The sequence below is a fragment of the Anarrhichthys ocellatus genome, unplaced genomic scaffold (assembly GCF_004355925.1).
Source record: "Anarrhichthys ocellatus isolate YVR2014 unplaced genomic scaffold, GSC_Weel_1.0 scaffold27, whole genome shotgun sequence".
NCBI classification, from domain to species: Eukaryota; Metazoa; Chordata; class Actinopteri; order Perciformes; family Anarhichadidae; genus Anarrhichthys; species Anarrhichthys ocellatus.
In genome coordinates, this window is record NW_022280057.1 from 10043 (window position 1) to 37930 (window position 27888).

The 27888-nt window shown below is 39.6% G+C and overlaps 1 protein-coding gene and 1 pseudogene across 1 annotated transcript; one reads left to right on the forward strand and one right to left on the reverse strand.

Moving 5' to 3' along the window:
- Nucleotides 1–1951: 1951 nt before the first annotated feature.
- On the forward strand, nt 1952–12141 carry LOC116391835 (integrin alpha-6-like; annotated as a pseudogene).
- gpc2 (glypican 2) lies at nt 12003–27770 on the reverse strand. Its single transcript, XM_031862792.1, has 11 exons — nt 27315–27770; nt 25473–25631; nt 24120–24254; nt 22462–22637; nt 22265–22345; nt 21080–21245; nt 20223–20353; nt 18978–19124; nt 18042–18178; nt 14859–15031; nt 12003–14722 (listed from the first exon to the last, which is right to left on the reverse strand). Exons 1-11 carry the CDS (start codon nt 27490–27492, stop codon nt 14445–14447), a joined length of 1761 nt encoding a protein of 586 aa, XP_031718652.1. The 5' UTR covers nt 27493–27770; the 3' UTR covers nt 12003–14444.
- Nucleotides 27771–27888: the final 118 nt, after the last annotated feature.

Consider the following 27888-nt stretch of genomic DNA (forward strand, 5'->3'; position numbering starts at 1 on the left):
AAGTGTGACCCAAACTCACACCAACAATGTGTTAATATGTGTCATGAATTGTAGCCCACTGATTCCCCTGAACTTGTTTCTTTCCAAACTAAAGACATTTATCATTTAGTTTCATTTTAAATGCCATGTGTTGTGTTGGCTGCTGTTTTAGTGAAGTGAACCTACAGTAATTAATGTTGTTTGAAGTACCAAAACAACTACAACAACAGCTGCTAAGTATTACAAATACTACTACTTCTACTACATAATAAATACATTTGACTAATGATGATTGCTGTAATTGGCAGCAATCAGATCTGAAGGCCTGACAAATTGGATCCCTTATCTTCTGTTAACAAATACTCTGGTGCCACCTGGTGAAACAATACACCTCTAATTCCCTGTAGGCCTACTGCAATGTAGGCTGTACTGCTTTTCTGTAAAAACACACATTTAATATGTGAAATTGTACATTTTTACTGTAACCTTCATGTTTTCAATTAGGGTGTCAAAGGGTGTTTGCTGGTCCGCCTTAAAGATCAGTCCACCTTAAGCCTGATTAGGCCCCAATAGGCACCAGGTGTAGCTCATTATGTTTCCTATATATGTGTATGTATATTTGTATATATATATAAAGCAAATTCCCAGGCTGTATAAACCACACTGCTCCTCATCCCGTAAGCCTGTGGTGAGAGTTAATTTGAGTTATTTAGTATTATTACTACTTTTTAAATGCATTGCTTGATGACTTTAATGACTTGTTTTAATGTTGTCTTTCCTTGACTGCAGAAATCCTGTGCCTGCTCAAACTGGGGCTGTGTTCGAGTGAAATATCAAAAATTGTTTTCATTAGGTTTGAGCGGATGTTTCCCTAAATTTCTCCCCCAGCTTGATGGACGGTGACCCTCACCCTGGTCAGTGGCTACTGGTGGTAAGTTCCGACTCTGTAGCTTATCTATGAACTCACCAGATTTAACAGTATTCATTTTTGTCCAAATGGTGTTTATTCCATGTTAATATACACTAAATCCTTATAATAAAAGTAGTGTTCTTTGCTGTTCCTTCTGACATGGTTCAATCCTCTGCTCACAAGTGTTTGTCATTCACCATAAAAACTGTTATAAGTAACTCTTAACACACATGGCTCATTTAAGCTCTTGCCTAAAACATTGTTTTACATTTTTAATTAATACTTGTAGTTTTAAAAAGACAATATAAAAAATAATAATCCATGCTAATGTAAATCAAGCGGACACAAAGTTAGTTTTTTTTTTAATTGAAAAACTTGTGTGAATGGAAAATGACCTTACTTTCTTGCAGTACGGTTACTTACAATGTATTTCAAGAATGTAAAAAGGTTAACCGCCAGTCAACACTAAAATAGTAAAGTTAGACCTTTCATGTACACTTGTAATTGCAAGACTTTAAAAGTAATGGCATTTTTAAAAGGAAATGTTCAGCCTTGACAGTGTGGAAGTATTTGATCAATATGGAGACAGTGACTGTTAATCTCCACCTAAAGAATTAATACATTTACTGTTGCATGATGGGAGAAAAATGTAAATTGAAGGTAAATCTCAGGTGTGAATAGGTAGCTGGTTGTTCCTAAACAATAAGTCATGAGTTCCCATAACGCGCAGAGCATGTTTGAGTAAATGCAAGGACAAGTTTCCGGTACATTCCGTCAAGTGTTTGTTGACGCTCTTATTGTTAACATGCTTTTTGCATTTTGTGATCGACTATCAGCACACTGCCAGCAGAGGAGACTTTTGCTCAGAGGGTGTGTCTCACGTTTGACTTTCATCAAAGCAGAAGTTGGTTAATATTAACTACAGTTATCAACTCATACAGGTGAACAGTGTTGCTTTGTTACTATAAAGATACATTTATTGCCACCACTCCTTTCTTTCTATGTCTACAGTGAGCCAGTTAGCACCTGCTAGGGCCAATCCCTTTTCTACGAGGGCTTACACTCCCTCAGTGCTCTCAGAGAGCACAGGCACAGCACAAGAAAGGGCAGATTACACATTTTAATCTAAATCATGGCAGGCAGCTGGCACATGGTGTATCTGTTGAGTTTCTGGAACCTCCAGACTCTTAATGTTGCAGCTTTCAATGTGGACATCCAGAGTGTGCTGCAGAGAAATGGAGATCCAGGAAGCCTGTTTGGATTTTCTGTTGCCTTCCACCAGCAGCTGAATCCGGCCAGAAAGAACCTGTGAGTGAAAATTATTTTGTTTGAGCAAATGAAAAAACCAGAACCAAGTAAATGTTACAGGTGTTGTTTACCAATGTGATCTTTCTACAACATCCGAGCGCTGTCAGCCCATTGAGTTTGATGATGACGGTTTGTTCGTCTATCTTTGTATGTTTAGTATGATGTATTCGATGACAAAAAGTACACATACTTTACTTGAGTGCATTCAGAATACCTTCTACTTCTACACCCCTTTCAGAGGGAAATATTGTAAATACCTTTTAGAGAAGAAAGATAAGACGCTTTATTGTCATTGCATGTTAAACACAATACAATTTGATTTGGCAGCATTATTTAAAAAGGAGATATTATAGTCATATACTGTGCACATGGTGCATAAGATTATTAAAAAAACATTGGCAGTTATTGCACTATTATAAACTCTCAGGTTTGGGAGTGGGGAGCCGACGATCCACTGAGCCGTTCTTTTTACTATCGGTTGCAGGTCCTTCCTGTGCGACTAGAGTTACAGACTGTTCCGTTGTACGTCAGGATACTCTTAATTGTGCAGCGGTAGAAGTTGAGCTGCAGTTTTTGGGGGAATTTGTTGTGTCTCAGGATCCTCCGCTAAAAACGGGCACTGCTGGGCCTTCTTTTGACTCCACTATAGTTATTTGACAGCTGGACTCACTGGTTACTTTTCAGAGCAAGATAAAAAAATAAAAAAAATATATGATAACTTCATTAATAAAATACATTATTAAACATTTTTGGCTTATGAATAGCAAAGCAGTAGTGTCACATTTCTGATGTCTATGAGTTGTTAGCAGTTCCTTTCCCTTCTAAATGTTGTATGTTTCTATTTGAATAACTGTTTGAGGCCCAGAAAGTTCAAATGTATCAATATTTCATCAAATAAATACCGATTTGTGTACAGAACATTGTTTTTTTCTCTTTTACTTTCTCATTAATTATCGCACAACCCCTCAGATGTATTGTGCGACCGCTTGGAGGAGACGGAACACTAGACTGGGAACCAAACTAACATGTATATAAAATAGTTTAAACTAGCTCTACCTCGAGCAGGTGCAAGAGTAAAATCCACCTTGCACATCAATGCATCAGTATTAACAATCAAATGATAACATAAATAAGAATATATCAGCCACAGGGGCCATTTTACTGCAGAGAGTACTTTTACTTTTGTTCAGTTTGCAGATAATACTCCGTTACATTACAGGACTTTAGATGCAGGACTTGTAATATTGGTACTTTTAAGTAAAAGATCTGGTCTACTGAATATAGTTATATTGACATTACTGCCACATGGTGAGCTCAACATGTTTATTTTTCCAGAGTTCCTCGATAGTAAAGGGATAAACAACCAGTGGATGGGAGTTAGAGTGACGAGCCAAGGTCCTGGTAAAAATGTATTGGTAAGCAAACACTCCTCATTTAGATAAAAACAATTGTTCAAAAATCCAACAGTAATTTCATCATCCTTCCTTTGTAGACTTGTGCTCATCGGTACCAGCAGTGGAGCCCGAGTCCGAGCCTTTATGTCCCTCGCTTGGTGACGGGTCAGTGTTACCTCTTAGGAGATGACTTGCAGGTCGGGAAGGAGGAGAGGACATGGAGGAGGGTGGTTTGTGACTCGGAACACTTGACGAGACGTCAAAAAAACCAAGACTGGTTTGCATACTGCCAACAGGGTCATGGAGCATCTTTTGCAAAGGACAACACATCTCTGTTATTTGGAGCACCAGGAGCGTATCAGTGGAAAGGTAAATTATCAAGCATACAATACATGCCTAGTTATCACATTACACACAGATTGGAAAGTGAGATTATTTTTACATTTTCTGTCTTTTTTGCATTTATAGAAACTGAGACAAATTTAGGGTTGAAAAACATTTATTTTTATACATTTACAATAAACCCTAAAGCAGGGATACTCAACTTGCCATGCACGATGACAGGAGGCCAGGGGCCACTTAATAAACAAACAGATATATCAGATACAATGAATAAGGCTCATAACTCATCTTTCTTTGCAATCTATTTTCAAATAACTGAGTTATTATTCGGGGCTTAGCCCGGACCTCTCTCGGGGTGTTTGGTGAATCCTCCCCTGGCACTTTGTTTGTAAACAACTCTATCAGTCTATTTTCATGCTTTTTATCCACTCTGGCACCTTATTAACATTAATATTGCAAAAACAATCTTGATAGCTCGCAGCCCCCAACCCACTGGTTCGTGATGAAGATGTACCTAAATGGGAAACATATATACTGTATACACTTGTACTTTATATACACATATACTTTATTTTTTCATATACTGTAACTGCCTTGTTGTTTTGGCCCACAATGACATGAATTACAACTTGCATTCTAACACATACATTCAAATACTGCATATTTCTCACCGTTTTGAAGGAATTGTACGAATGGAGCTCTTGGATAACATGGACATAGTACCCAGTGCAGATCCTCGTGAGACTGGGAATATTGACCAGTTTAACCCAAAACTTATTCCTCTCCAAAGGAACAGCTACCTGGGTCAGTTTCTAGTCTGGTCTGAGTCAGTACCTTTAAAAGTCTATCTTTATTCCTTTTATACGATATAACATCCCCATGAACAGCGTCATTCTGTCTCCAGGATTCTCCATTGACTCTGGTATGGCCCTCCTCAGACAAGGTGAGCTGACCATCGTATCAGGAGCACCCAGAGGTGGTTACAGCGGCCAGGTGACATTTCTTAAGGCAGACCCTGAGGCAAAGAGAAATTTGTCTGTGGAGTTAATCCTCTCTGGTCCAGGCCTGGCCTCCTCCTTTGGCTACGATGTGGCTGTGGTGGATTTCAATAGTGATGGGTAGGTTAACCTAAGACTTTAAGTACTGTTTTGCTTTTTGCATTGTCTTAACAGGTTGGTAAATCCATCAATCCTACAGTTTGGTTCAAAGTAAAATCCCATAATCATAAAAGTCTACACTGACATGATATTTGTATGAATAGTCTTGGTTACAAGAGGATGTTTCTTCATGATTTATTGACTCCATGACCTTTTATTAGCACCAGTTTTAGGTAAAAAATTGTCTGAAGAATTTGCCAGATTTTCGTGGAATTTGTTGCATTTATAATGGTCCTTAGTGGATGAATCTTCAAGTTTTAGTGCTACTTGCACACACGAACTATAATAATATCCAAATCTAATTGGCAGTTAACCGTGAATTTGCTGACCACATTTTGCATCTTAGGCACTCTGTAAGCTTTATTCTAGCAACATGCTGCGGAGAAAATGTGAATTTTTTCAACAGAAGAGTCTGATTTTTCATGCCACGACCTTTCCTTCTTTTGCATCATATTTCTAATAGTTATTCATTCCTTTTTTTTACATTGTGGAGTAAAGTTTGCTTTGTAAACCTCTTTTATGAAGGCAGCTTGCAGAGCTGTAAGACATGTCTTATACACTTCTTTATAGACATACTTGTATCTATCTTATTTGCATTAATACTCAGAGATTTGTCTTGCTGTCAGACATTTTCTACACAATTCATATAACTAATTTAGCATTGTGCCAAAACAAACATTTCTCCCTGTTTGTTATAATCATTATGAGACTGTTATAGTGTTATGCATTGTATTGTCTTGCTGTGTGTAGGTGGGAGGACCTTACTGTCGGAGCACCGGAGTTCTTTGTTAAAGATGGTTTGGTTGGAGGAGCAGTCTACATCTATATCAACAGAAAAGGAAAAAAATGGGAGAAGATTGTTCCAACTCAACTTCTTGGACATAAAGACTCAATGTTTGGCCTCGCAGTGGAAAACGTAGGAGACATCAATCAAGATGGTTATGGAGGTTGTGACATTTTAATATTCAATGTATCATACACTTCCTAAACAGACAGAAAGTTAAAAAAGTATACTTGTTTTAATCTTCAAATACTCGATTCAAATTTTTTTTCTAGTTGACACTTAAAAATTTGACGATGTAACTCCGTGGACACAAAGTGCCATTACAGGATATGGTTCTCATTAAAACAAACAATACCCATCTTAAGTTTGCTAACATGAGCCACCATAAGCTACTGGTCAGACCAGACCATGTAATGCTGTAGGAGCAAATAAACCTGAGTGAGATGAGCAAGGGAGCTCAAATCAAGAAAGGCAGAATACACAAATGCTTAGTCAAAATGCAAAAGTTTTTAGTATTTTAGACTCCAGTTAGGACTTTCTTTTGTGGACAGACTGTAAGAACATTTGGGATGCACTTACTATCTTTGTCTCCAACCCATGTTGTTGTCATCCCACTTTGTGTTTGTTAATCTTTGACAGATGTTGCCGTGGGGGCACCTTATGACGGTTCTGGTCGAGTATACCTTTACTACGGTTCATCAGATGGCATCAATGAAAAGCCAGTGCAGGTGAGGTTCTGAAGAGGTCACCAATTCAAATCTGTGGTTGAACAGCATTGTATATCATCGTATTTCAGCCTCTTCAGGTACTTTCATCGGGATCCAATAAAGTTACTCTGTTTGGATATTCTTTGTCGGGCAACTTGGACGTGGATAGCAATCAGTACCCTGACCTGGCTGTGGGATCTCTGTCTGATTCTGTCTTTGTGTTCAGGTAATTTTACAGCACAAACCTTTGGAGGTAAAGATAAATATATCAGTAAGATTTTTTCTTTTCAGTAGAGCAGATGCCTATTTAAATCAAAATGTTTTTACACAGCCTGTAGATACATTGGGGATGATTTAAAGATAATGTAAAGCATGCAACCTTGCAACCTAATATAGATGCAACACAATATAGAGCTTCATGGTTTGACTTGACATTAAACTGTTCAGATAAAACATATCCCAGAAGAGATTTACGGATCAATTTAATAGACTCATTTCATCCTTTTTTCTTTGCTTGTGTCTTATGTCAATTTGTTTTCAACATCTTTTCCTCTTCATGTTGTGTTTTTAATATTTTTCACATATCTATTTTTGTATAAGGCCATCTTGGATTGCACTATGGAGACACTGTTAGAAGGGCCATATTAATAAATAGAAATGGCATCAGGGCCAAAACATAACAAAAAAAAAAGCTCAGTGTTTCATGTTTCTCACAACTGTTATGTTTCATCATAACCTATCTCAAATTAAGTTATATCAACCTGTCATTCTCTGTTTTAGATCAAGGCCAGTGGTCAGTGTCAGCAGCTCTCTGAAGGTAACGCCCGCTGAAATAGACATCACAAAGGAACAATGTGATGAACGCACATGGTAAGATGTACAAAAACACAAATGTCAACATGATCCAACTGAAACCTTAATGGCCTTTGATCCTATGTGTCTTTGAACGAACTTGTGTAAAGTTATTTTGCAGCTCAGGCATGCTTTACCTACACGGCACATCCAGCATCGTTCAACCCTAAACTGAGTAAGTATTCTTCAAACTAATTATAAGGGTTTGAGGCATTTTATGTCTTTGTGATATGCTTTTGAAAACAGATGGATATAGTTCAAGAACTTTTTTATAGCCAGTTTACAAGTTAGATCATTGATTAAAAATACATTCAATGTCAAACTTAAGGGAATGATGTATTTATTTTTAGAAATATTCAAGTTTAGAATTAAAAACAAATAAATGTAATTTGCACTAATATTTGTATAACTGGCAGTAGATGTTGAAGTTGTAATAGCAGCTCCTGTAATAGAAGAAGTTGTGTGTTTGCTGCAGTAATACTGGTATTAATGGTAATTGTAACAATACTTTTTGTGGCCTTTGTGATAGTAGTTTGTCAGACTATAATAAGTGCTCGTAGTGAGCAATAACAGTGGGTTTATCAGCATAATTATATGTTGGTGTAATCTTATGTTTCCCCTTACAGTGCTCAACTACACTTTTGGGGCTGATGCTGAGAGGAGAAAAGCGAGGCTTCCTCACAGAGTGGATTTTCTCAGTGTATCTCAAGGAAAACTGAAGCTGCCTGGACAGAAGAGACAAATCTGTACAGACATCCAACTACGACTTTTGGTACTGTTTCATTGTGCAATGTCCCTTCATATAGAGACCTATCAAATGCCAGGCTGTACACATAAAACTCAAATAAACCTCCTCTGTTGCAGCGTGATATTAAGGACTGGCTGCACAGTATCCCTGTGTCCATCACTGTGTCTCTGTGGAGCTCCAGTCAGACAACCAGGACGAGTGCAGATCTGCCCGACATTACTCCTGTCCTCAACCTCTTCCAGCAAAAAAGCATTGTCTCAGAGGTACAATTGTATGTCTACATCTGTCTGTATACCTCTTTGTCAGCACAAACACTGACACTTTTAAAAATGTGTCTATTTATGTGAGAGATATAAGAAGATATTGGAAGTCAATCTAAAATTTTAAAGGTTGACGAATGTAAAGGAGCTCTTTCTGCTCTTTTGTTTTTCACAGATTATCTTAATAAACAAGGGCTGTGGCACGGACAACATCTGCCAAAGTAACCTGGAGTTACAGCACAAGTTCTGTTCCAGAAAAACACAAAATAATCAAGATGTTTTCAAATCACTCGCCAGGTAAGAAAAAAAACAGGTAAACTAAACAAACTCAGAAACGAAGCTGCGGAACTACCTTCGGTCCCACTACACAGAGCAATATGTGTGATTGAATCCTAACCCTCTAAACCCAAGCTGCATACTCGTGTGGGGTTATGTCATGTATGTAGGGAGGATGGTGTTGCAGTCATCACTCCTTCTGAAGAAGACATAGCTCTGGAGATCATTGTGACTAACAGAAACGGGGATGACGCACACCAGAGTCACTCAGTCATCAGCCTCCCGGAGACCCTTCATTACTCCTCCATTGTCTACAGTACAGCATCAGTAGGTATACAAGTACTAAAGGGAAGATGAGGTGGTTTGGCACCGGAAAACTTTAAAAAGGGAAGTTGAAGAACCAGGTCGATAAGCAGAAGTAGTGCAAAGACGTTTCATTTATCAACAAAACATTTGCTGAAAGAAATTCTGATAGAATCTCAATAAAACTAGATTAAACTGAAGAAAAAAAACACCAAACAAAAGAAAGCTGCAAGCTGGGTCTTATTTTCATCAATCTACATAGTAACTAGTATTTAAAGTAATCAAATAAAGTATAAAGGAGAAGAATACTCTTTATTCCAACAAAGACAAATGTTCTTGTTTTCTGCATGCATTTGTTCAAAGGAAACACAAGTGAGTTGTACAGCCAATGACAAAGGAACACTAATCGACTGTCAACTGGGAAACCCGCTCTAAAGAGACGCAGAAGTGAGTAGAACTGCTCAGTATCCTCCTCTTGAGTGTAGTAACATTTGCATGTACTGTATCACGGTAACCCTGTTCCTTTCAGGTTACCTTTTATGTCCTACTTGCAACATCCGGAATCTCACTGAGTACAAAAGACGTCAACGTCACACTGCAACTTGAAACGCAAGTAGCTTAATCAGTTATTGATCAGTGGGCTTTAGATGATTATGAATCAACATGTTGTGTTATCCCTGTGATGCAGGACAAGTATGCAGACTATACAACCAGTTGAGGCATTAGCCAAAGTGGTTTTTGAGCTGGAACTCCAAGTATATGGGTAGGTACTAGATTGATGTTTTCATGTTTTTTATTACTGTTTCCTCATTCAAACACAAATATAAATGACCCAGAGGTTTTTTGTATTTATGCTATTTTTATGTGGAGAATGCCATTTTTTTGTTGTAATAAAAAGTGATTTGTTTTTTAAAGAGCATTTCACAGTAAATTCAGACTTGAAAAGTAAATAAAATGCTTTGAAAAATCAAAGGATAATAACATTGAAGTCTATTTTTTGTTTAACAGACTAGCCAGGCCCTCTCAAGTGTCACTTGGTGAAAGCTTGAGGAGTGAGAGCGCCATAACATCAGTGGATGAAATTGGAACTCCAGTTCAATATGAATTCAGGGTGAGCCACCATTTTTTGCTTACTGACTTTAAAATGCATTTAATTGCTTTTTGTCCACACAAACTTGTCAAAGGAAACTGTTCTAATATCTTATTTGTCTACCAGATAACAAATTTGGGCAGACCACTGAAATCTTTTGCCAATGCATCACTAAACATCCACTGGCCAAAGGAGAACTCTGCAGGAAAATGGCTCCTGTACTTGACTCAGATCAGCAGTAAAGGTGTACACTCTGTCCCCTGCTCACCTGTGGATGAGGTGAATCCACTTCAACATGGGAAGGTAATGAACACCTCCACCTTTTTCTGTTTGACTATTCAAAATACAAGCAACATCTGTAATAATAAACAGTTAACCGGATGTTGTTTGATATCAAGGGTTGGCATGACTCCTCAAGAAAAAGACGTGAAGTTGAACGTGAAGCTGAACATGAAACGCTCTCTACTGATGGGTTACCATTTCTTCCAAAAAGAAGGAAATACAAAACTTTGGTAAGAAATCATTATTATCATAAGTATTACTAAAGAAAGAATAGGCTGTAGGAAACTTTAGTTTGCTTCCATTGTCCCATGTGAGCCTCAGACGTGTTGTCCTCCCTTTCAGTCCTGCTCAGATGGACTGAAGTGTGTGCAGATACGCTGCCCTCTGCTGGGTTTGGACAGTGCTGCAGTGATGGTTCTGCATTCCCGACTGTGGAACACCACTTTCACAGAGGTGTTTAATTTCTGTAAAAATGCCTTCCTCTCATGTCTGAAATGCATCATCTCTGACAGATAACAGTGATGACAATGCCTCAGTTTTGTTGCTTTAAGACCTCTTTTCCAAGAATTATTCAAACTGACTTTGTGGCTCTTTATTGCCAGCCTGTCCAACAACATTAATTGTTCATTGTGCCTCTCCCACACAGGATTACAGCTCTTTGAACTACCTGGACATTGTTGTGGATGCTAATCTCAGTTTGACAAACTCTCCAGAGAATATTGGACTTAAACCGGAGAAGCTTGGGACAAAGGTAACCAAAAGTGTTTTAAAATGGTTTGGTGTTGTTGGAAGACATCTCTACCGTTTGGGCTTAGATAAATGTTTAAATTCCCAGCGTACTTATGCAGTAACTACCATCACACTGTTGTAACTAACAGGACAAACAGATGAAACACTAAAATGTATATATCCTCAGATAAAACTGACAGTGTTCCTCGAGAGAAAAGCTGAATATTTCACCAAGGTGGCCTGGTGGATAATCTTCCTGACTGTGATTGCATTGCTCCTGCTTTTGGCAGTTCTTGGCTTCTTGTTGTGGAAGGTAACAAATATTAAATTGTCTCTATAATATAGTTTTTGTTTTTTGAGAACTGTGGTAAACTATCTGTGGAAAATGAATTGCTAAAATAATACCGCATGTATCAAAGTAATAAAGATTGTTGTCTTTTCAAATTACCTGATTGTTTACTTAAGATTTTCTGATTTCTGCATCCATGTTAAATATTTACAGTCTGCAAGCATAATATCACAAGGCATTGACTAAAAACAGTGAATGTTGTGTTGACTGTCTTATATTTCCTGTCCTTGTCAGCGTGGATGCATCAACTGCCTCACTCAGAACAAGAAGCGCTCGCACGATGGAGATCCGAACAAAGAGACCACTCACCTCAAAGGCTGAAAGGAAAACACAGGAGCCTCAACGGTATGAGACACATGCCATGAACACAAGCTGTTAAGAGTTTGATTAATGCTCAAATACTATTTACTGCTAGTGCAGAATTACATGATTTGTTTGGACATCTGTGATGCAGAACCTTTTGTTAAAATAAAATAACACTAAAACACATCAATATACTTTTCTTGAGTTATTTTTTAATGAAGCAAAAAATATCACTCGTTTGATACCAAAAAACTGTTACAACATGAAAAAAGTTGTGCTGTACTTTCACCATAAAGGACTGCGAGTTGTGGGGATGGATGAGAGGTTGTGCTAAAGAACAATTTACCAATTTACCTGAAATTCAATGGAAGCATTGGCAGCTAATCTGACTGCCGTCAAAAGCACATATGATTACAATACTGTTGCTTTTGAAATACTGTGTTTCACTTGTAGTTGTGCAACATAATACTGTGTTTGTGGTGAAGTCTTGTATAAGGTCCCTACTTACATTGAAGGGTTTCGTTCCATTTAACTGAAAAACTCAATTAGATTGCTAGTGATTGAAAGTAAGAAGCAAATGTTTTTCACAAAATTCAAGAATGAAACTCTTCTCTTGCTTTTGTTTGTACAGGTGCAATAGCCCGTTTGACTAGAAGTGTGCTTATGTTACAACCAAGTGAATTTCACAATTCCTCATTCAACAGAAAAGTGTCCATTTCGCAGCATCTATACATTCTTTTTATATTCTCCATCCACATCTCTGCTGTCTTTTTTTGAGATCCTATCAATTGACTTTTATCATCTTTAACTTAAATACACCCACTTACTTTCTTGCCAAGAGTTGGAGCTGGAGCTAGCAGCTGGTTAGCTTAGCTTAGCTTAAAAACTGTAAAAAGGGGGAGACAGCTTGTTTAGCTCGGTTTAAAGGTAACGAAGCACCTCTAAAGTTTAGGAATTAACACTTATCTGGTTTAATTTGAGCAAAATATTATTTACAAAAAGTAAATTGTCCATTTTACATAGCATGACTATTTCTTAACTAAGACCAGTAACTTCCTGGAGTATCGGCTGGCTACTTGGCAACTGCTCTCAGCCAAGAAATAGTCCCATAACCCTTTTTACACTTTTATTTTAAAGATTATACAAACGTGACACAGTGTTAATTTGTGATCTTGGTGCTGGTAAGCAAAAAGAAAGAAACAGGCTAGCTGTTTCCCCGTTTCCAGTCTTTATGCTAAGCTAACCGTTTGCTGGCTACAGTTTTACTGTACAGACATGACTGGCAAATAAGCACATTTCCCAAAATGATAGAACGAATTATTTTAGTTCACTCTCCTCTCCGTCTACGGATGACCACTCATCACAAGTTTTGTTTTTTCCTTCTTGAATATTCTGTGATTTTATCTTCATCAAAACACATCCAGTATGAAAATTAAGAGCCATCGTCTCTCAGTTCTTGACAAAATTTGTCTTTCGTCAACATTCAATCCAATTTTGATTCATGAGCTCTCTCGCTGTTTTCATCATCTTTTGTTGCTTTTAGGAAAAATAAGTACAAAAGCCCCGAATTAAAAAACATCCCAACATCTTCTGAACATGACATCAGAACCTTGAAACCAAAACATACGACAAACAATTTAAAACCATCATACAAACACACATTCACACAGACTGCTCTCTAACTATCTCTGGTTAAGACTGAAAACACAAGTATTTTGCCCCAATATTGTCCAATAATTAAGAGTTTTGTTGTGATTGGTTCAATAACAATATTTTTAAATGATTGGTTTACAAAAAGTATAAATAAACACAGCTTGATGTTTCCTTTTTTTTTAACCAGAGAAAGTTAAAGACAAATAGTTATTTTAAAACATAAAATAACTGAACACTTGCCTTAAAAATAAGAACAATTAAGTATTATTTTACAAATAAATAAAAAACAATCAATATATTACATTAATTAACCCCTTGTCTACACAAGTAACAGCAATGTAGGTACATTCAAAAAAAGCCCCTCGTTTGGTTTCAAGAATCACACTAATTACGTTTTTTAATCTCCAAGCAAAAATACGAAGGTTTAATTAAGCGAGTAAATTAAATCTGATCACTTCCACAAGATGAAAAATGAAACTCCACCCGACTGAAATCAAGATCAGTTAAATTAATTAACTTAATTTCACGAGAATGGCAGCAAACAAACTCACTCGGATCAAATCAGCTGCTCACTGAAACTAAACGGTTGTTATCCGGCACAAATAACCTCCATCTCACAGAGCACCAGACCAAAGACCATGAGCTTCATCAGCCAAACATTCTGCCAATTCATTTGCTGTTGTACTTTTTGTTTCTCCTTCACCCCCAAAGACGATGCCCCAGCACTGCACACCATTCAGCATCAATACTCCAATAGGTCAAACAAATGCCACTGAAAAATTGGCGGTATCAAGTATTATTGTAGCCTGGTAATACCTCTTTTGTGGCTTGGGCAGTAGGAAAAATATTCACGTTAGCCTTTTTATTTTGTGCTGTAAACTGATTTTTAATTATTGCTAATTTGGCCTGGTTTTGTCTTTTGTCTGTTGGTGTAACCAAATGGAATGACTTTTTATTTCTCTTTATAATGTGCTTGAGACTCAGAGAACCTCATCCACCTCCAGGCTGTAATAACCAGCTATCTCCACATGGGGGCAACAGTGACTATGAAAGGCAATGACAACAAAGGAAACAGGGAGAAAGAGAGCTGGCTGGTTGCAGATCTGTCCCGTCCCTGACCGTTGTTTCTGTTCCACTTGGACCCGTTTCTTTCTCGGACTCGAGGCGGCTTTGCAGGGTCGGAAGCGGGGTTGCGAGGGGGTTTGTTGTTGGGCGGGGAATAAGGCCCATAGCCGGGCCAATCATCATTGTACCTTTCACCCTGATCTCCACCTCCTGAGCCACTGCCCTCCTCACCTGGAACAAGAAAACAAGAGAATTATCACTGATTCGTGGAACAGAAATAAAACATTTCATAAAAATATAGAGAATAACTAATTTAAATGCTTCATTTAACACTCCTTTTGGGCAATACGAAAGTATTTATACTGACTGTCCATGAAGTCCATGTCCTGTCCACTCTGAGCGTGTCTCAGTTTGTTGGTCACCACCCTCAGCTCCATGATCAGCTGTCTGGTCCTCACATCTGGCCTGGAAATGTCGACATCTACCTCGGGGTTGTTGATCTGGCTGACCAGCCCGTCGCCCATAACATCCGGGAGGTACCTGTACACACACACAGAGGCATTCATGTACAAAAACATCATGGACGCAAGCATAGAGCTTTTCAAATCAGTGCTAGGCAACTTCCCACAGTGTGGCTTCAAATAGCAGCAGGGAGGTTTAACTCAAACAAAATTTACGAGCATCAACATTGCGTATTTTTACAATAATCTTCAATGATTCGCTATATTCACCAGCAACTCACTCTGTCTCTCTTTTAATCTAAATGGGACCATAATTTACTAAATGAACATCATGCTGTATTGAAGCTAGCGATTTAAGACCATAATCAAGTGAGAAGTGTAATGGGAAACATGTTGTAGTATCATGTGAAATTTTAAAGAATGTAAAACTGATTTGTGGAACACAAGCAGACATAGAACAGCAGTTTCTGCAGATGATTTAATTAGTTTTGTATCCAGTTGTCTTGTTATCTTTTCCCACAAGGGTGAGAATTGAAGAGACACTGTTTCTTTGTTGGTAAGATGGAGACACAGAGAGGCCTTGACTCCAGAGGTGGATGTCCGCAGAAACAGACAGCCTGTGTCTGAAATACTTTTACTCCCCTTTTGACGCATTATCTGAAGTTGTAAAGGCGTGAACCTTTGTATGCATAAATAATGTTGAATATTGCACTTCGTCGAAGACTCATTCACGCAGTCTACTGAATACGTAGTTGCTGTGCTTTCTTCCCTCTTGCAAGAGAACAAACGGAAAAAGACAACTTTGAATCTTCTGATGACTTCATTATTGATTTGAGAACAAAAACTCTCTCCTCCCGATTAACCTAGAAATTTTCCACCACAGAAGTAAGGTAATTTTCCCATTGACTTCTATACAATATGACTTATTTTTGCAACCAGAGGAGTCGCCCCTTGCTGGCTATTAGAAATAATGCAGGTTTAAGGCACTTGTGCATTGGCTGCATAGGTTGTTGTCGCAATAGGGCCCATACTTTCTTGTAATACCACTTCTTCCTCGAGAGGCTATAGTGCGTCACTTTAGTGTCAACTCTGCCCTCAGTCCAGAGAACAAAGAAGTAGAGTTGCAACATCTTGTTTTTAAAAATTTGCATAAAACGAGATTGGAAGCATTTCAATTCCATCTCAACATGGCGATGCCTGATCCGGCGGCTCATAGCTAATGGTGTTAGCTATTAGCAGTAAAACTACCTGGTTCTACAGCATGTCAAAATCATCCATGACAGGCTGGACTCTCACCAGTTTTCATACAAAGCCAACAGATCCACAGAGGACGCCGTCTCCACTGCTCTCCACTCAGCACTCGCACATCTTGAAAATAACAACACCTACATCAGAATGTTTGATTTCAGCTCAGCCTTCAACACAATGTCCCCCTTGAAACTGATCACTCTGTCTAATGGTTATTAGACACACAAACCGACCCTAGGCAGTCCAGACAGGCAACCACACCTCCTCCACTCTGGCGTTGAACACCGGAGCCCCCCAGGGCTGTGTGCTCAGCCCCTTCTGTTCACGACTGTTACCCGAAACGTGAAGAGAACTCTGTTGTGAAGTTTGCAGATGACACTACCTTCATCGGCCAGATTACAGTCAACAATGAGACTTCATACCAAGAGGAAATCAACAACCTTGTAGAGAGGTGATCGGAGAACAACTTACTGCTCAACGTCAGTAAAACCAAGGAGCTGGTTGTTAATTTTAGAAAGGGTAAAGACACACACTATTGTCTACATCAATAGAGCTGAGGTGTAACAAGTTACCAGTTTTAAATTCCTGGGAATCGGAATCACAAACAACCTGATATGGTCATCACACATCTCCAAACTAGTGAAGAAAGCTCATAAACGGCTCTATTTCTTAAGGAAATGTCAGGCAAAATTCCTGTGCATGGTTCTTGTTAACTTTTACAGAGGAGTAGTGGAAAGCATCCTGACTGCAAACATTACTAACTGGCATGGGGCGTGCACAATTAAACCGCCCAGAAATTCATTGGTAGCCTGCGAAAAGCTCGAAGTATTTTAAAAGATAAAACCCGCCACAGCCTGTTCACCCTGCTGCCATCTGGCAAGAGATACAGAAGTATCACCAGACTTCAGAGCAGCTTTTTTCTTCTGGCTGTGAGACTCCTCAACTCATCCTCCACCCTCCACATATAATAACATTTCATTTTAATGAGCATTTTTTTGTTTTGTTTGTTTTTCTTATGTAGCAAAGTGGGACAACAAACTGCATTTCGATGTGCAACCCTATTGCACAATGACAATAAATGAACCTTGTAGACTTGTGACCTGTGGGGGAACCAGAGGGTGGATGCTATGCATCTGTGACAACGCAGTCGGTCTGGACGGCATTATCAGCTTTAACCGCTATATGAAAACAGTGCAAAGCAGTGAGTTAGCCACTAAACGTTAGTATATAATATATCTATTATATACTAATATATCTATATTTTTACTATATCTACAGAACAGGCACCATACAACTACATATTGGAATGCCCCAAATACATGTTTACCAATGTTGTATCATAAAAACAACTGCTAATAATGAATTAATAAGACACCATTAATTCAACTATCCCACTTTAGCATTGAATAATTGCAATGTGCATGACATGTATCATTTTGGCCAAGATAATTATAGTAGTACAACACTATATACCAACACATTTTTGCAGTCACACTTTGTCATTAAAGCTGCTAAGGTGGGTTTACTTTGACATAAAACTGCTGCATAATGCAGCTGAAACATCATAGACAAAAAAAATCATCCATTATGCAGATTTGTTTTTCCTCTCACAACACGCACACACGCCTGCACAGTGCCTCTACATCAGTCCAGATATATGGTGTTGGGCTTTCTCTTGTGTGCATAAAAGAAGGCAGACCCACGCAGAGAGCATATGGGTGACTGGTAGTGGCAAAACTAAATAAACTCAGTTCCATCTGTTCCATCCTTCCACCTCTGCACCGTCACTCAGTTGCCCTCCACCTCTACCCAACACCACCATCCCCTCTGATCCCTCTCACCTCCCACGGGTCTGCCCGTTCCAGCATCGGTCCTCATTAGTGACGTCGGAGGCCATCTTCTCATCGTTGCAGATGGTGTGTGGGAGGGACACCCAGAAGCCTCGCATGGGCCGCAGTCGCTCCTTTAGCTCGGTAACCTGCGCGGAGGCGGAAAGAAATCGGTTATGACTCAGACCTGCTTTTAAAGTATCCTTGTTTGGTATGGCTGGCTGGAGGAAGCATATTGAGCTTCAGTGCTGACGTTGGCCACGGTCAAAAACTGACATGACCTTTCTTCTGGGTCAGTTGTTAAACCACATGTCTTTTATGTAAAAAGAAAAATAGATATGAATGCCTACCATCCACCTTCTCCCTCTTCTGCTCTTGGTGTCAATTCATTTATTTTCTTGGTCTTCTATCTTTCAATACCACTCTGTGGTCACAGGAGTCCTGTCTGGGTTCTGACTGCTGCACTTTGTATTATTAGTTTCCTGTACAAGCCTAGACTTATTACTGTTGCTCATCCTCTATTTGCTTTTTGTATAGAGATGTCTATGTCTGAATCCTGACTCATGCACAGTGCAAACATTTGACATTCTTTATTGGTTTCAAAATCAAAATCACACTCAACCCAAGAATATGACCCTTCACAAAACAACATTTTTGAGTACTCAAAGCTTAACTTATCAGTTATTTTCATACAAACAATGGGGCAAATTACTGTGTGTAATGTAGAAAGAGTTGCTCGTAGAGATGAACCCACGGATAGTTATCACCCGACAGCAGTTTACTACAGCTTTATATATTCCAGCTCATCATTTTGTTTTTTCTATTTCCCAACTTAAATGTTTTGGTTCACTCTCACAACTCTTATATTTAACTTCTTGAACTATTTCAAAATATGAATGGATGTGTAGCTATGTCACCCCGTTTACACAGGCTATGTTTCTTCTTTACCAGTCGGTCCAGGTTGGTGCCTGCAGCAGTGGTGGGTTTCTCCTCAGGGCTGTAGGTGCGGAAAGGCCTCCTGTTGCCCCCTGACTCTTTGGGTGAACGTTTGGACCGTCCTGGTGCTGGCCTGGGGCTTCCACAACCCTGGAACACCTGGGGTAAACAACAACAAAGCCAAACTAGTGTAAATAGCTGTGCAACGATGGTTTCTATAATTTCAATATACCATAACTTTCATGATAGCTTTTCCACTACTATGTGATACTTGCAGGATATGTCCACCCCTGAATATTCTTGCACAGATATTCTTTCATCTCCAGAACACAGTTTGTGATAAAATGTTGTAACTTAACTTTATTATTACACTCACTCTACTTTAAACTGCCTCGTAAACAATAATTTGGGGGTCAAGCAGCCTTCCATGTACAACTGCAATGTCTCCGATTCATTCCCCGACCCCCTTTCTTTCTTAATTTCCTGTCATGGCTTTACAGTCAAAATCTCTAAGAAAGGTATAAAGATAATACATATTACCATTTCTCTTAATGGCCTTTAGCAACACCCCAAGAACGTGTCTACAAAGAAGTCGCTCTTTTTGTGGGTGAAAGCATTTTAAGTGTGCTCTCTCTGACACCACCAAACAGCAAAAACAGCCCAAAAATGCAATGTTCTGGGCTGTTGTTAACTGACCTGAATGTTAGTGCTGGCAAATCATAACCTTGCAAAAAAAGCAGCTTCTAAGTATGCACGAGTGTTGTAACTGAACTGGAAACTTGCAATATAAGATTGTTGAAACGGTGGTCCATAACCTCCACAATCACACTGTTAGTGAAAGGCAGCAAACACTCAAAGCTGAGCTGAAAAGGAAAGAGCTCCCTGTTCCTTAAAGGGCTGGCATCACATACCAGGAGCTTTCCTGGTTCTAACGAGATGTGGGTGTCTCTCTAGTGGATTAGCTGCTGGGACGTCTGCCATGTTTTAATCAAACTGTGAGGCTGTCATGCTCTCTGTGTATAATTCTTGTCATTTTCTTGCTTTGCATGCTGTCTCATTAAGATTAGAATTAAACAACAATCAGGATTATAGTTTTGATTTGTAAGAAGGCTTTGTTAAAGACGGTAGATGATCTTTGTACACTCACAAAAGGTACAATAAGTACTAGAAGAATAGCTAGTCTGCAAATTCCTGGGAAAAAAATAAAGATGCATCAATCTTTATTTCCCCAGCATCTGATTGTGCCATCTTCCTTGCCTTAGTGGAGATGCTGACGCTGTTTTCCTGCATGTGCATGATGGCCTCTGACACTTTCACAGAGATGGAGTCGGCTGCAAGCTCCATGTTGAACGGCCCCTCCAACTTCTCTGAAACCTGGTACAGAGCATCTGAAACAGGACAGAGGGAAATACAGAAGGGTGATAACATTTGCTATGACTACACTCTTCCAAGTTCTCATTGTCTGGTGTTGCACGCAGAGAAAAAACTGTTGGTGACAATGGTTTCCTGTGACTGGAATCTCTCACTGGCTAAGCAGCTAAAAAGATTTGATTGACATCTGTGTATGAGCTTACAGAACTGGAAGATTAGAAAGCAAGAGAACATCACATGAAGAAAAGTGTGAAGAATAATGGTTGGATAAAAAGGGTACATGAGGGTAAAATGGGTTTGGATGTAGTACACATGGATTGAGCGATGAAAGGTAAGAGGAAGCACTGCACATGAAAAGGAAAAAAAGGAAGGAACATATGGGTTTGATGAAAGGGGAAAGGAAACGTAGGAAGACAGATCAATTGTGAAGGAGCAGAGAAGCATGAATGATTAATGAAGGAGGAATTATTTAGGGGAAAAGGAAGTGAAAGGAAAATGAGGGCAATACAATTACTGTACTTTTAGGTATGCTCAATTTAATAATGATAATATTCAAAAAGGCTGTTATTGGCTGTCATTTGGGCCATGAGATTTTTTCCTTAGGATCTATAAACCAAAGGCCTCTTTGGCTCTTTGTAATACGAGTGTTTCAATGTGTCATGCACCTGACCCTAACCCCACTTAACCAACAACAGCACTAGCACAACAACTAGGACATATTGTTCGCCTATACTCTCACCCACCAATGAAATTGTTCCATTCTGTGTCCAGGTCGCCCTGATTGGCTAAGCAGCCTTTCATCACGTTAAGGCACAGGGAGTGGCAGGGCCGCAGGGAGGGCACGCCTCGACACAGTGGGCAGTACCACTGACGCATCAGGCCACGCACACACTCTGAATCAGCAGTCAACTGAAACACAAAGCAGTGGGTCGAAGAGGTAGGTCAAGAAGAATAACATTATTAAAAGGTTCTTCATACTCAGAGCATTAATATTTCAGCAAACAACTATATATTTGCGATGTAAAGATATTGACCATTTCACAGTTGAACACATAAACATCCCAAATGTGTCCCAGATTATTTCCTGTTGCACTGTATGTGAATGACATAAACTTGCAGGAAGTAAACATGGACCCAAGCTGTTGCAGAGCAATGTGATTCCGTTGAAATGGTCTACAGTGGAGTAATGGCGTCCTGAGAAGAGAATGAAGTCGCTCTCCCTCTGTGTGTGTGTTGTAAGCTTCTCTGCTTTATTTACGTAGCTGGGGCAGATGCACGTGTCTGGAGGCAACCCCTCTGCTCTGAATATCATATTGAGAACCTGTAACTTTAAACGACTACAGTGTTGTAGTGCTCTGACCTTTAAAGCGTGAAAAACAAGCACTTTCTTAGTTTATTAACCGATTCTGTAATTGGTTGATACTAATAGGGACAAGACTGACAAATGTAGAGCTAAAATGATTTGTTGATTTATTAATAAACAAAATATTTATCAACAACCATTTTGATAATCAAATAATACATATTTCTTAACCAAAAATGCCAAATATTTCATGACTCCAACTTCTCAAATGTGAGGATTTTATGCTTTTCTTTGTCAAATATGATATTTGGATTGTTGGTCAGATACAACAAGCAGTCTGAATATATCACCTTGGGCATTTTTCTTTTTTTTTTTTAAATGTACAGTCTTCTATTAACCACCTTTATAACTTTGACCAAATAAGGTGAATCTACAGTCTTTTATGTTACATGATTGTGAAGCTCACTCCAACTTTGTTTTGAGTTGTTTCATAGAAATAATGATACATATCATTATAAAGGCCCTCACTTTTAGATTTAGGCTATAAAGCGTTCTATTCTATACATTCAAATCTTGCCGATGCAGTTTTAAAAGAGGAATAGACAACAGTTAAGGGACAATTCACCTTTGTTGCTTTGTTGACAATATCCCGACCAGTAGCCAAGCCCTGAGATAGAGCTCTGGCTGCAATGAAAGCCCTTGACACCTGAATTTAAACGGGAAGAGAGCACAACAATGTTATTCAATTGATCATAATCAATCATAACTGTAAATTATGTTGTATCAAAGGCATCTTAGCGTCTTTCATCACAAGACACATACTTGTACACGCAGTCTGCGGGGCACTTCCCCAAAGGGCTGCAGTTGTTCGGCGTGTTTGCTGACACACTCCAGGTAGTCCTCACTAAACTGATACTGGGGGTTAACCAGAGAGAAGACTCGCTCCACCAGTCTGGACCAGAAGTCTGAGAGAACCTCTGACAGACTGACACTGCCCCCTGTGGACACAAGTGCAACTGTCAGCATACAGTATCTGTAATCTGTCAAAAACGGTGTTCCTGTTGGGATTCATTAAAGAAAGAGCATGTTACTAGAACCATATCCTTATACAGCATGCTCCTATGATGCTCATATTACTAATATTATTATGTTAAAGGAATAGTTCACCCCAAGTGCCATGTCACCTGATGCTCGTAAACCCAGCAAACACACTGTGAGTTAGTCCCTAGTACTTTAGCATGCAGCGCCTCCTGCTCGACCGCTGTTCATACATATTTAAATGAGTATTGTTGGAGGGAGCCTGAGATCTAAGATTTGTGTTGCCAACAACCGCTTCTCTGTAAAATAAATAACTTGATTGAAGTTAATTTTGACAGTTTTGGAAAAGGCTGAGATATAGTTAACTATGGGGTCTAGCCACATGAAGTAGTCCCACCACCATTCCTGCAACTTTTGACTGACATAAGGGTGAACGAACTCTCTGTTTATCAGTATAAAATGATTGTACCTTGTGCACTACTCTTTTAGGTGAAATCATGGGGTACACAGGATACTGTAATCAAATAAAGTACAAATATATTGGCACGTTTTTTTAACCGACTATATAAAAGCGAAGAATTGACTTCCACAAAACAATGTCTTTTGCACCATTAATATCTATATGGTCTATTAAACACAACCTTAGCACAATATGTTGCGTTCACTATTTTTTTCACGTCTTCCTTTAAATCCTTGTCAGTCTCTTTGTGCATTAATCAATTGGCGGACAGATTCTGAGAATGCAACTCTCCAATCTGTAGTCTACAATACAGCCTCAAATTAGCCATACATGTTGCTTGGCAGACAAAGACAGGTTCACTAAGCAGCAACAGCCTGCAGACAGACTCGCTAGCGAGTGGCTGCAATGCCGAAATAGAGCGATCCGGAACAGAAATAGAAACAGTCATCCGTGGGATTCCAATTCTCTCTCTATTTTTTTTCTCCAATTCTTATCGGCATTTTAATTCTCCTCAAAAGACAATACTGCCTCTTTGCTGCTGCCCAGAGCGGCTGTGGATTTACCACAACAGGGATGTGGACTGATAAGACGACACTAGACTCCCACTGCAACAAGAATCATCACAGCTACTTTACCATACTTACCAACTTTAACCAGACCAACCAAACATAGTGTTTTTAAACACGTATGTGCAATGATTCATTCCTCGTGGAGGTGATGGAGGCCCATATTGTCGCCTGAAATTTGGTTGTTGTCAAACCAGATGCTGATCTTTTCGCTAACAAAATCGTCCAGTAATTTAGGTTTACATTACTTTTGAGATTGAGAGTAAAGATGGACAGGAAACATGGGATGAGAGAAGAAAGGGGGCATGCAAATAAGGTAATCAGGTGTCAGTAAGGTACTGGTAGCGCTTTACAAGGACCATTGACTATCTGAATACATAAGATTAAAGTGGGATGAATAAAGTGATGAAACTAACCAGAATAATATCTGCGCAGCTCCACAAACAGCTCCTGGAAGACGTGTGCATTCTGGGTGAAGAGACGGCCGTAGGTCTTGGTAAACATCTGGTTCATAGACTTCTCTGACAAGTCTATAAGCTCTCTGAAGAACTCTGCAGACACACAGACAGGAAAAGCAGAGATTAGATATGAATTTGTCACCCATTTTATTCTCTTGTAGTATCTTAGATAGGTTTCTATGTACTGTACGTAGGCACTCAGACACCCCCTCCGCTCCAACATTAACAGCTCATAGGGACAGTTACATCAGAACCTGCATGCTGGTAAATGAGTGTAACAACGTGTACTCTATTTAGGACTCATATGCAGTCTCCCACTCCTTCAGGATCTTTAAATGATTCATCACGTACATTATGTAAAAGGATGAGGAGGGGGGCAAAAAAGGTGATAGCAGTCCACACCAGCTGGGAGGAGAAAGTGTTAATTCAGCTCTCTGCTATTGATGCTGCAAACCTGCAGCCATACATACAAAATTTGAGACAACGTGGGCTGAATTCTCTGAAATGCAGTCACTTAAGCTGTCTGGGTAAGTTTCCCCACAGTGACCATTTGTTGAAAGGGACATTCCACCGATTTCATACATGAAGTTCAGTTTACTGGCCGTGGTAAGTCCGTGATTGTAAAATGTCTTCTGTCCCTCGAAGGTCTGACAAAATAACTCTGAGGATGCCATAGTGATGTCATTAGGTAACTCAGCTATGCTTGGTGACTACAGGTTGATAACAGAAAGTCTGAGTTACAAACTGGAGGTGTGCCGTTTTAAAAAGAGTTACATTTGTGACACTATCGAGTTGCTTTATGGCAAAAGGAACTCCAGTGTTTCTGGAGTTTAACCAAAACTAGAGACTAAATATCAGGATATCTCGACCTCTGCAGCCACAATTGTGACCATTATTTATATTATCTGTCTCTTGTGAGTCCCCCAATTTTATGAAAGTGCAATACAAAACTTGTTGGAGTACTTCTTGAAATTCAGCCTTTTTTGTGTGTTGATTAAACATAAATAAGAAGCATGTTAGGATCTCTGCAATATGCATGTATTGCAGTGTTTTTAGCTTCCAAAGTCAATTTTGAAACTCATAAATCCGACGATCTGAGAGGAACTGTGCAGTCGGAGATCATAAATACGTTTTTAATCAGCTGTCACTCATCGGCACTAACTCGGTAGATAAGGAGGGTGAGACAAGGAGAGGCCGTGTCCCTTTTTTTTCCCCTTAAAATTTACCCATTGTGGCTTCAAGAAGAAGGATTTTTTTTTCAATCAATTTCAACCCATTAAGCATAATCATAATAATGCATCCGTCTCTCACCATCAAACCTGCGGTGTCTCTGCGTGAAGGTAGTCAAAAGGAACTGGCTGTTCTCCTCGACGGCTTTGAGGAAGTCTCTCTCGCTCTGGAGGGCCAGCGTCTCCTCCATCTGACTGGAGCAGCAGGTGTAGTCCTGAGGACAGAGCCGCAGGTGCTCACCTGGAGGACAAAGTCAAACCAGGCCAGAAGAGAAAGCGGATAGGATCGATCATGCGTGTTTTTGTAACTTCTTTGGAGAAATCATTATTTTGATTTAATCATAACATCCTCAACAAAAACCAAGGCTTGTTCTCAATAACATCAGTAGGTCTTTTATCAGGTCAAAGCAGGTGTTTTTAGTGAGAAAGTCCATTACTCCACTTATCAGTCTGTTCAGTTACTGTGGGGAAATCGTATCAAAGATAAGGGTGTGATAGAAAATTGTAACTTCCCGACATGAATTATTCAACTTCAATCTGTCTTTCTTTGTCAGCTCAGGTTGGGTCTTTGATATGTCAGAGGTAATGATATGCAAACGACAACCAGGGGAGGAAGATAAAACACGGCACTGTGAATGGGGAAAAGGTTTGAATTCTTTGTTTCTATGATTTTACATCGAGCATGAATATTGCTGCTGTTAATACAGTCGAAACTCTCCAAACTCCACCCTCGCTGATGTTCCCCTCTGCCTCTTTTGTTCTCTCTGTGTGTCTCACTATTAGCCCTCTCTCATCCCTCTATTTCCATTTCTAAACTGCCTCTCTTCATCCTTCGCTCTCCCGGCCATCTGCTCCCCTGGCCCACGGGACAGTGAGCCAAGACTCAGGCAGTGATAGCCCAACGCACACACACACACGATCAATCAATCAATATTGCAGTTGTCTCAGTGACTCACACACAGAGCTAAATTGCCACAAAATAAATCCTCACACTTGAGATCTGCAATTTCACAAACATAAATTTCACTCCTAAATTGTGGGTAACACACACACACACACACACTTACACAGTCATTCTCTCGCTGATTTAAATGCAAAGCTGAACCTCCAAGAAGTAGACTACATCTTCAGACACTCATGTGCTCCAACATTTTTTCCCAGACTTGGTCAGACATCCACATTTAAACAAATGTCCACCTACTGACCCCTCTCCCCTTCTCTCTCTTCTCTCACACCAAAACTTCAAATTATCCAAAATCCAACCGTTTGTAATCCATGTGATGTTTTCATTAAACAGATAAGATTATCAACAGTGAACAGGGCCTATGGGTATATGCGGGGATTTAACAGTGGGCCAGTAGGCAAAGACTAATTAGGGGCGAGGTTCTTTGTTGCTCCAGTGTTGGCAATTTGCTCATCCCCTTAATCATCCTATTTAAACTGCACAGAGGGGAGGAGGGGGCGGGTGTAATTTGTTTTAAACCACCCTGTATAATTTCTCTTGAGGAAAACTCAACATGATATTCCTGCATTGTGTCTCTGGTGGTTATTAGTGAGTTTTGTGCAACCTTGTACTTTTAGGTATGACTTTTCTGTCGTCACTTGTAGTGTGTTTGTTATTTAAAGGGGTTTATAACAGGCTATTAATAATGTTGCCATAATAAATAATGTGTGGTGGTAAGCAGCGAGTTTATATTGACCTTAATGTGCATAATGGTATGTTATTACTGTTGAGACAAACTAGAGCATGCTGACCCACATACATTTCTGCTGAGACATGTATCTTAAATTATAGTATAAACTTGAATTAGGCACATGCTTCTTAACAGATGAAGATGAGACTCTTCTGCGTGAGTCCCCAAAAGATGTCTTAGTTGTGTAATTAATTTATCTCCACCCGCAGGCTATAGATGAAGCGTCTTACCGGAGATTTGAGTCAGCGGAGCGGTGCCAGTGCTGTACCCCTTCTCTGCGTACACCTGCCGGGTGTCGGCGCAGCTCCTCCCCGCAGCAGCCACGGGGCTCCGGGTCCCCGACAGTGCACAGACCGCACAGAGCAGCACCAGCAGCGGGTACCTGCAGAAAGATAGCCGGGTATCCATCCTCACCTCGGGACTCAGAGAAAAAGCCGGGGAGAGGGCGGGTTTATATAAAACCAGAAGGGTGCGTGCAGCTCCTTTATAAATTAATGAATGGCCGGTTTAGATGCACCCAAAAGTAAAAAAATAATATCCCTCGTTTAAAAGACTCATAGTTTTCCCCAATAAGTGAACAGATAAATCCGGGCTGGTTTTTATATCACAAATATGTCTCCATCCACCGTGTCCAGTTAATTTGTCCTTCCTGGGAGATCCGCTGTTGTGCGTAAATGTAATGTGAATGTGAGTGGGGCACTCCCGTCCCTCAGCATCTTCCAACACACTGAGTCAAGCTCACAGGAGTTGGCAGCATACTACCGGAAACGTGACTGTTTTCAAAATAAAGGCAAAGGCAAGGTT

Bases quoted from the DNA above. Each gene is read 5' to 3' on its own strand.
- gpc2 (XM_031862792.1), bottom strand. From the start codon at position 27,492: ATGGATACCCGGCTATCTTTCTGCAGGTACCCGCTGCTGGTGCTGCTC. The intron at 22,638-24,119 runs GTTAGTTTCATC...TTGTGTCCACAG, and splicing joins GCTGCGCAGATATTATTCTG to GGGGCAGTGTCAGTCTGTCA. The intron at 22,346-22,461 runs GTATGTGTCTTG...GTTTAAATTCAG, and splicing joins CCCGCAGACTGCGTGTACAA to GTGTCAAGGGCTTTCATTGC.